Source organism: Sminthopsis crassicaudata, chromosome 2 (genome assembly GCF_048593235.1).
Source record: "Sminthopsis crassicaudata isolate SCR6 chromosome 2, ASM4859323v1, whole genome shotgun sequence".
Classification (NCBI taxonomy): Eukaryota; Metazoa; Chordata; class Mammalia; order Dasyuromorphia; family Dasyuridae; genus Sminthopsis; species Sminthopsis crassicaudata.
The window spans coordinates 474,816,077-474,826,581 of NC_133618.1; the positions used below are offsets into that span (position 1 = coordinate 474,816,077).

A 10,505-nucleotide genomic window follows, 5' to 3' on the forward strand; every position below is an offset into this window, starting at 1 on the left:
ATGGATAGAAAAAAGACCATGGGAAAGGAACAAAATGTGACCAGGAGAGAGGGAAAACAAAAGGTGACAAGTGAATGGAACTCTATAAATATTTGTTGAATAGGAAGCAGAAAGAGGAGGGGCAAATGTTAAAATAAGAAAAAGAATCAATACAAAGCAAAAAGAAAAGGAAGAGGGTAGCCCACAAAGAGAAATTATTTGGATTACAAGTGTCTTATAATTTTCAGTTATTCATATTAACTAAGAGTAACTAAAAAGAACTTCAAGAATATATCCTGGCAGGGTAGATAGGTGATGCAGTAGATAAGAGTATCTGAAGTTAGGAGGACCTGAGATCAAATCTGGCCTCAGACAAGTTAGCTGTGTGACCCTGGGCAAGTCCCTTAAGTCACTTAACTCCTATTGCCTCAGGAAAAAAAAAAAAAAAAAATATATATATATATATATATATATATATATTTATATATATATATATATATTCTGGCAACCATAAGCTCAGTTATAGACAAATTGGTTATCAAACAGTATGCTAGGAAGATTCTTTCTGGCAAATTTTAGGCAACTTTTGCTCAACCGAAATATGAAATATTTTTATAAACAGAAAGAATATCCAAGATTCACATGTCATAAAAAAATAAAGTTTTGGCAAACCTTAATAGCAATGAAAATGTATAATTTAAATGTCTTGTATTCGACTAATAAATATAAGACTATTCAAGTAGCATTCAATATTTCTAAAAAGTCTTACTTACACAATTTCTGCATTATCTTCACAGAAGTCAATATGTAACGTGACTGGTTTTGTACAGTATAGTCTAAACTTTTTTGCTCTATAAGGAAGTTGCATGAAAGCGTCTACTGCAACTCGGATGCTAAAAAAAATAGTAAAACAGACACAGAGTCATTCATTGCATAAATACCAAGGACAAAGCAAGCAAAATGATATTTGATTCATGCATGATAATAAACATTTCTCTGAAATATGACTAATTCAGGAACTCAAAGAATCCATAAATAAACCAGTACTTCAATTTGTCACATTAAGTTTCAAAGAGAACTTAAAAGAGTCACAATATCTTAAGTACAATATTTAGGTAGTAAAAACAAAACAAATCGAATATAATTTAAAAATTAGAAGGATCATTAATTAATAAAACATTTTAATTTTATTTTTACATAACACAAACTTTTATCACTTATTTTGGCAAATAAGCATCTTTATTATTATTTGCTAACTTGGTGTGCAATAGGTAGAGGAATGGAGCACTGATAACATCATATTCAAAATTTTAATCTCAATTCTTCTAAAACTTATGACAATTTATTTTCCAACTAAAGCAGTTCCTTAGCATTTACAGTATAATCACCTGAATGAATAAATCATTATTTACATACGTTTACATTATTTACATTATTCCTCCTTAAATAAAGAGCAGAATAATGTCTTAAATAATTTAGATATTGTACTGTTTGGAGGTTTCATATTCGATGACAAATGAGGTACCTTCAAAATATAATTTTAAGATTCTTTTGTTTGGACACTAAATTTATAGTGGGACAGTTTGTCAAAAGAACAAACTCTAAAAGAAAATCTAGGGGCAACTAGGTGGCACAGTGGATCCAGCACTAGTCCTGAAGTCAAGAGGACCCGAGTTCAAATGTGGACTTAGACACATAACACTTCTTAGCTGTGTGACCCTAAGCAAGTCACTTAACCCCAATTGACTCAGGGGGGAAAAAAAGAAAATCTAAATTATCTGTATAGCTATCAAAATAGTTTCCACCAAAACAAAAACATGAAACAGAAAAAAATAAAGATCATCACAAAAATCCTAGAGCTAAGATAATCTTTTTTTCTTAAGCCTACATAGAGATTCTTTTTTACTTCAAATAGATATAATTCCAGGATTTGCCTTTTTTTCAGAATTGTGAGGTCCTAGTTTTGTTTTAAGTATAGCCCATGAGAAGATGGGTAAGAGGTAAGGATCCTTTGTCTGATCCCCATCGTTTACTTTTCTTTCGCATTCATGGAGTATAGAGCCAGAAAGTTTTTCTTTCTCAAAACTATATGATAGAGTTTCTTTAATCTCTTCTCTAAAGACTTTGTATTCTAGTACTTCAATTTGCAGATTTAAAATTTCTTATATTAAAAAAAAAAAAAAAGGCTCATGAGATCTACATACTTTTTTGATTTTACAGGAATATATTTAGCAAAATCCACCAGGAAGCATTCTGCCAAATAATGATCTGCAGAGGACATGATTGACTTAATAACTGCCCTACACCAGCATTTCAGTTCCTGACAATAAACCACACAAGCCTGCAAAAACAAAAGATAAAAGTTCTTGGTTATATATTAACATCAAAAATCACAGAATTAGAGAACTAAAAGAAATACTGGAAAATCTTGAATGCAAGCTCCTTATTTTTACAGATTAGGAAACTCCAATTCAGTATGGTTATCAAATGACACAACTGCAGATAGAATGTCCAGTTCAGTGCTCTTCCCACTACCATATCTTGTTGCCTCTTAATTTAGGAAAAGTTCTGAAGAGAAGAGTAAAGGAAATGCATTATCTTATCACTTTAAATAAAAACAGTTTTCAAAAAACAATGCCCATGCTTAACTTCAAGGTACCACAGAGACTAGCAGTATAGCACAGTATATATATAGCACTACAACTGTTTACAAATCCCTTACCTCAAAAACAATTCTGTAAGGTCAGCAATACAAATGTGATGCTCATTTTATTGATGATTAGGCTAAGGAGTTCCCTGAATTTAAGTGCCTTGAGCAACGTTATACAACTAATTAAGTAATAGGGCAGGACCTGAACTCTAGTACACATAAAGACACACACATATGCAGACTGCCTTTTTCTTCTCACACCACCACCATGGTTTGTTGTTTTAAACATTTTAGCCCACATTTCAAAATTATCTGATAAGGATATTTACCTGTCCTTCTTCCAAAAGTAATGGCTTTACTTTTTCAACATCTTTATATATACTATTATAGAAAGCATTCATTTGAATATTTAACTTTTGGTATTCCATTTCATGATCTAAAAAGTTATCACATCCTTTTATAATAACCCAGAAGCATCCGGGATCTTCAATCTAATTTTAAAAAGAAACAAAATTAATGATTTAAAGGACCACAAAATATATACAATTTTACTATTATAATATATATTTATTTTAAAAATTCAAAATCTGCCTTTAATAGCCTTAATAATAATAAACATAATATATAACACAAATTTAATAGACTCATATTCATTTCTTTAGGGAAAAGGCTTATGAACTAAACAGCAGTATTAGTATTATCCTCCAGTAAGAGGACAGAGCTAGGGGAAAAAAAACTAGAAAAGTATATGAAGATACTTATCAATGTATTATAAGAGACTTCTTAATGAACTGCATGCGCCTCCTCCTTCACTCCCTTTGGAAACATCAATTCAACAAATATAAAATTCTAATGTAATCAACATTTTAAGTGAGATTTTTTTAATACTCCTGTTATTTCATGATATCCCTCTTCTGAAACTCTAAACAGATAATTCTTCTAACAGAAGACTTAAGAGTTCAGTCATCAAAGAAAAACCCATTGAGACTTTGGCTAATATACTGGTCTTTATCTCTACAAAGATTGTTAGTGAATCTGATAATGGTCATGACTAACAGTGTATTGTAGGAACATTTAGCAGGTTACCCTTTAAGACCAGTACAAGTAAAAAGTACTGGGGTGCAGTATCCGATGATAAGGTACTTAAACCCAATGTCAATATCATAACGTAAATAACTTCACCACCTGCTGCAAATCACTGTCTCTGCCTAAGCTTAATATTGCTTAACCACCTAACACCACTTCCAAATGCGTAGGATTAAACCATCAAAGCTGTTTTAAATATTAGGAATGTTTAACACTAGCAAAATCCTAGCCTTTCAGAATCCTGCTTCAGCAAACAAAATGCAAACCAAAAGTCAAAAAATTAGTACAATGCCTTGTGCCTGGGAACTCAGGTTCCATTTTACAAGCAGCACAGAATGCACTTTAAAGACCACTTCTACACATCACACTAGAGCAACTAGAAGATTTTTAACACCATGGACAACCCAAGGGATCATACACTTAGCTTTCAGATGCATTCTAATTGACATTTAGATATTTCAGAAGCTCATACCATTCCAAACCAAAGAATGAAACTAGTCGGAGGGCCCTTGTAAAAGGCAAGGCCACGATCCAAATTCCCCATTCATCTTTATTCTGGCTGCCATCATCATTGCCTTCCACGGCCAATGCAAAGAGCCAGAGCTGGCTGCCCTTCACCAAGTTTCCAAGAGCTTCAACTCTATCCTTCAGCATCAAAAAGTACATTTAATGATATATGAAAGAAATAGACTATGACTGAGCTCAATGAAATAAAGAACATGAATAAATAAATAAAGAACATGTTCAGAGAAACAGTTCAGAAAGACTAATAGGACATAATGAAGACAAAAGACCCAGAAAAACAACATAGAAAGACAGCTGTAAATGAGAACAGCGCTCCTAACTAGAAGTCTGATGACTCATCTTGGAGAGCAACTGATTAAATACTTCTTTCTTGCCATTGAAATGAACAACATACGGAGCAGCTAGGTGGTGCAGTGATAAGTGCACCAGCCCAGAAGTCAGGAGCCTCAGACACTTAACACTTCCTGGCTGTGTGGCCCTGGGCAAGTCACTTAACCCCAATTGCCTCAGTAGGGGGAGGAAATGAGGGACACATGTGGGGTGTGGCCAAATGACTTCAGTGTGTCAATCTTGCTCAATTGCTTTTGTTATTAAGAATTGTAGTGGAAGGCGTGGGATATGCTTAGGAATGACTGCTCTTATAAACAAAAAGCACTAAGTATCTGAGTCTGACAGCCAAGCTAAAGAGTTAACTAGCCCTCCATGAGAAAATGATAAAGGGATAAAGGCAGCACTCATCAGGAGAATTACAAATCACTAAGACAAAAAATTACTCTGTCTTTTAAAAAAAAAAAAAAAGAAAAAGAAAAATCATTAAAAAAAAATTCACTAATGCATAGATTGCACTGTTCGGGTAAACCTCACACATAAAGACCCCATATAATCCAAAATAGTTTAGATTGAGTCCTATACTTAAAAGTGGTGACAGCAAATGGCCCTTTAGAAAATTGGGCCATTTGTAGCTGTAAATCCTGATTTGACTAAATTGTTTTCCCTAATCTAAATTATAAGGTGGACTCCTTCAAAGTCAAGGCAGTTAAGTGGTAAAGCAGATCAAGTACTGGACCTGGAGTTTGGCCTGGAATATACCAGCTGTGAGACTGGACAAGTCTCTTAACCCTATTTGCCTCATTTTCCTCATTTATAAAATGAGTCGAAGAAGAAAATAGCAAATCATTCCACCATTTTTGCCAAGGAAATGGGGTCACAAAGAGCTAGACACAAAAGAAAGACTAACAAGCTATGGTACATGAATTTAATAAGAGTATTACTGCTTTGTAAGAAATGATGTTAATATGAATGTTTTGCATGACTTCCTATGTTTGATTTCATAATGCTTGATTTCTTAATTGGTAGGAGAGAGGTAGGGTGGGAGAGAATTTGGAATTCAAAATTTTGACAAATGAATGTTAAAATTATAAATATAAAAGATGATAACTATGAAACATTTGGAGAAATATGGAAAAACTTGTGTGAACTGATGCCAAGTGAAATAAACAGAACCAGAAAACATTACGTACCACTCCAACAACATCACTGTTTAGAACCATAACAAAAATTAAATCTGAACTGTGTTTTTGTAATTATGATGACCAAGTTTTGACCCAGCAAAAAGGAAAATGAGATACTCCCTTCCTTTCTTTACAAGGGCAGGAGAATATAGGTCCAGACCTCTGCCTTGGTTAATGGGTTAACTTTACTGAACTTCTTTACTCCCCCCCCCTTTTTTTTTTTTTTTATGTAACCAAGGTTATCTTTTTAGGTGGGAAAGAACTTATTCATAAAGATGAGAGAAGCACAGATCAGTTCTTTCTTTGGGCTTATGAGGCTACTTAGATCAAAAAAGTCCTCTTATGGCTTGCAAGCCACCTATCTTCATGACCTTTGAAAACCCCTCACTTATTCTAGCTGTGTCTTTAAGGGCTTTCAATTAATCCTCTACAGGAGTGAGTGCTGTTTTTACATGTTTTGAACAATGAGTTACTGCCACCACTTGCCTGAATGCCAGGAATATTGAGCTTACTTGGATATATGCCCAGTAGTGGGGTACCTAGGTCAGAATATGAACATTTTATTCATGTTTTTAGAATTGATTCCAAATTTGTTCAGCAGAAATGGTTGGAAGATATCACTTCACACCTGGTCATCTTAGAGTGACTAAAATGACAGAAAAAGATAATAATGAATATTGAAGGGGATGTGAGAAAACTTGGACACTAATGCATTGTTGGAGGAGTTGTGAAATGATCCTTCCATTCTGGAGAGCAATTTAGAACTATGCCCAAAGGGCTATCAAACTGTGCATACCCTTTGACCCAGCAGTGTTTCTACTGGGTTTATATCCCAGAGAGATCTTAAAGAAGGGAAAGGGGCCCACATGAGCAAAAATGTTTGTGGCACTGGAAACCGAGTGGATGTCCATCAATTGGGGAATGGCTGAATAAGTTATGGCACATGGATTAGAAATGATTAAAAGGATGATTTAAGAAAAGCCTAAAAAGTTGCATGGATTGATGCTGAGTGAAATGAGTAGAACCAAGATCATTGTACACAGTAACAAGAAGATTATGTGATGATCAACTACTCTGGACTTGGTTGGTTCTTTTCAACAATGAGGTGATTCTAGGCAATTCCAATAGATTTGTGAAGTCTCCTTCAATCTGCATCCAAAGAAAATAATGGAGACTGAATGTGGATCAAAGTGTAGTATTTTCACCTTTTTGTTATTTTTGTCTTTATTTGCTTGGAGTTTTTTTCCTCTAGTGTATTCCCTTTGACCTGCTTTTTTTCTGTGGAGCTTGATTAATATGGAAATATGTTTATAAGAATTGCATGTGTTTAATATAACCACATTGCTTACTGTCTTGGAGAGGGAAGAGAAAGAGAGAAAAATTTAGAAAACAAGGTTTTGCAAAGATGTATATTGAAAAGTATCTTGTATGTATTTGAAAAAATAAAATATTAAAAAAAAAATTTAAAGAGAAAGAATGAACAAAAATGGTTGGATCAGTGTACAAACTAAGCTAAAAGTTGGGCTACGTTGTGAACAATAGTAAACTGTCTACCTATTAATGTTTGGAAATTTCATTATGAAAATATGCTAATAATAGCTAATACTTATATAGCCTTTACCGTGGCCAGGCACTGGGCTTAATAGTTTACAAATTATCATCTTATTTTATCCTCATAACAATTGTTATTATCTTATTTTATCCTCAGGATAAGTAAATTCTGGCAGGTGGGGCTACTCCTCTCATCTTTTTTACAAATGAGCAAGTGAGGTAGTGCTAGCCCCGAGCCACTTAGGTGATGAGAGCCTGATGGTGGCTCTAACTCCAGGACCAGAACCTACTCCCAAGCACAGGGGAGAAGCAGCCAATTAGTGATCATAAAATGATGGATACAAGGGAAAGGAACCCTTGGGTCATTTGGCCCAAAAGAGAAAAGTAAGAATCAGAGAGGTGGGGGGTTAACCCAAAATTATTAAGGCTGTGGAAAGCAGGCAAAGCTGGGTCTCAAGGTGGATCTGATGACCTGAAATGCTTCTACAAATCTTCTACATCAGACCACACAGGCATGTTACAATTTCCAAGACTCTTTTCCCTTTTCAAATTATTAGCAGGAATAACACTAACTCATCTAAATCTGGGGGTAGTTCTATTAACTCTAAACTGTAGTGTTAAATTCAAAAAGCAGGAACAGCACTAAACTCTACAGGTAGGGCATGAATTAACTTTTAAAAAACCATCCATTAGCATTATCTATGTTCATTAGTTTTTTTGTTGTTATTTTAAATGTTTCCCAATTAAATTTTTATCGAGTTTGGACAGCATGGGCTGTGGCTGTATTTGACACCTCTGCATTAAAACAGTATGTTTTTAGACACTCTATCCAAGTTTTGGCTCAACTAAATAGCAAACTAAATTTGGTCACTTAAAAACTAAAATTCTACCTCAATTTGTGATAGGTTTCAAAAGGACTGCAATTTTATGATATTCAATTTTTAAACCAGTTTTTTTACATTGCTTACCTTGAGTATGAAAACTTCAATCATTTTCAGCTACTGATCTATTCTTCATCTGCACAGTTCTCTCTAGCAAAAAAAAAGTATATATATATATATATATGTATGTATGTACGTATGTATATATATACACACACATTATTAGATATCAAGTCAGTCTGGATTAAAGCCCAACTCTTTATTCCTCAATCTACAGGAATTCCATCTCTAAAGTTCTCTTCATTCACAGAGTATATACTCCTCCTTCTGCCTTTTCCAAGTCTGCTTCTCTGATCAGAACAATTTTGTTCTTTCACAGAAAAAAAAGTATTTCTGTACAAAGATCCCTGACCTCATTGGAGAATCTCCACGCGGATCTTAAACCAGCTCTAGAAATCTCCTGGTTTTCAGAGAAAGTTTCGAAGGATCCTTTCAAGAATCCTGGATGTGACACAAAACCAAGTCTGATTCTTTTACTACTTCACGGACACTAAAAGCAAAAATGCTTTTAGTCCTAGGGCACATGATTCCTTCAAAGGGCCTATTCTGTACCCAGGACAAGCTTTCAAAATTAATAATAGATATGATGAAATTATCAAAACTATTTAATGTTATAATGGATGTTATATAATTATAAATTGGATAAAACATAAACTGGGTTTTTTAAAATGCCTCCAATTACTTAAGGGTAATTCAGCTAATTTAGTTTTTGCAGTTATACCTTTTTTTTTTGCAGGCCACTCAAATTTAAAGAACAATCACTGAATCTTGCAGATGATTTACATCCCTTTTCCCCTTTACAGACAGAAAGACTGCCTAATTCTAGCCCCTCTCCGAGGCGAGGAGCAGTGGGAGGGGAAGTGTTTCTCTTTGCTCCCGGAGCACTTTGGAAGCTAAGCAAACTTTGGAGCACGAAGTACGCAGCGAACGCACCCGGTGCGGCTGCAACATTAGGCGTCTCCATCGCTAGAAAAGAAGCCGCGAGAGGCTTTTGTAGCCGGGTTCTTCTAGACCGTAAGCCGACTTGCTTCCTTGCCCCTTCTCGGGGGCCGCGCGAGGGTACGGCCTCCCTCAGAATGCCCACTCGGGGGTCGCTGCCCCTTGAAAAGTGTCGGTAGTTGGTAGGTCTTTTAGGGACTTCTCCCAAGCTACACAGACCACTCCCCCGCCCCCAACCTGACAGAAAGTCCTCGAGGTTTGATCCCGGGGTCTTCAGTCTACAGACCCCTCCCCACAGATCACGTACAACCGACAGCAGCACCGCCCCTGGGACCCTCCACTGCGGCTCGGGCCCGGCGAGGCCAGCGCCCCGCCTCCTTCCCCTCCCCTCCGAGCTCAGCGGACCCCTGCAGTCCGGGGACCTTGGCCCCAGCGCAGGCCTGCGGGCAGGGGGTGGGGTCTTCCCTCTGACTCCCCTGCTGCCTCCCCGCCTCCCTTACACCCCTCTCCGGCCTGCCCACCTCCACAAGGCAGAGCTAGGGGCATCCCAGGATCCGTGGAGCCCAAAGGGTCTTAGCCCCTGTCCGCCCCCCAATCCATCCCTAGAAAAATAGCAAACTTGCCTCGACCTGGGGCCACTCCCGCTCCTGAGAGGCAGTGACCTCGGTGCCAGCCCGGGATCCCAGCTCCCAGCCCCACGTGCACAGTTCTAAAAACCGCCACCTCCCAACGGCACCCTCCCCCCCCCCAGCCACAGCAACGGGCCCACCCCCGATCCCAACCGCCAAGCGCGGCCAACCGAGCCCAGAATACTTAAGGCTGCGCAGCTGGACCGGGCCGGGCGGGGGCGGGGCTTGAATGGGCACAGGGCCCTGAATGGGCAGTACCTGGAAGGGGAGGAGCCAAAAAAGCTAGCCCGGGGAGGGATAAATAAAAGGGGAGCTGGCTGGAAGCGCCAGGAGCTGTTAAAAGTAAAGGACGAAGCCGCAGATCGGGCCAGCACACGTCGGATCTCCACCCAGGAGAGCCAGCAGAGGTGCAGGAAGGAAACTGTAATGTCCCCACGTGCCAGGCGGCGCTAAGCGTGCCTCCTTGCAGTCAGCACCGAGGCTGTCCTCCTGCGCGCCAGGTCAATATCCTCTCCGCGACGCAGCTGCTGTCCGTTTTAGGAGACGAGCGCGAGTTAGGACACTCGCCCAGAGCCCCAGCTACTAAGTGTCTGAGGTCGCATTTGAATTAGGTTTTCCGCCCTCCCGGCCCGGCACTTCATTCCGAATCGTCCCCGCCCCCTCAAGGCACAAGAGCCTGTGGGTCTGGGTTAAA

The 10,505-nt window shown here is 38.1% G+C and overlaps 1 protein-coding gene across 4 annotated transcripts in view; it reads right to left on the reverse strand.

Annotated features, from left to right (window-relative positions):
- The window catches only part of TDRD12 (tudor domain containing 12), a 56,110-nt gene extending 46,205 nt beyond the window's left edge, over positions 1 to 9,905 (reverse strand). For 3 of the 4 annotated variants that reach the window (XR_012486807.1, XM_074293239.1, XM_074293240.1), the window contains exons 1-5: positions 9,806 to 9,905; positions 8,271 to 8,333; positions 2,959 to 3,120; positions 2,184 to 2,320; positions 753 to 872 (exon numbers count right to left, since the gene is read on the reverse strand). Coding sequence is in view for 3 of the 4 variants with exons in the window: in XM_074293239.1 (XP_074149340.1) it covers positions 753 to 872; positions 2,184 to 2,320; positions 2,959 to 3,120; positions 8,271 to 8,294 (443 nt within the window). In the remaining variant the exon portion in view is untranslated. The remainder of the gene's footprint in view (positions 1 to 752; positions 873 to 2,183; positions 2,321 to 2,958; positions 3,121 to 8,270; positions 8,334 to 9,805) is intronic. The other variant, XM_074293242.1, reaches the window with a different exon arrangement.
- Between the last annotated feature and the right edge of the window lie 600 nt (positions 9,906 to 10,505).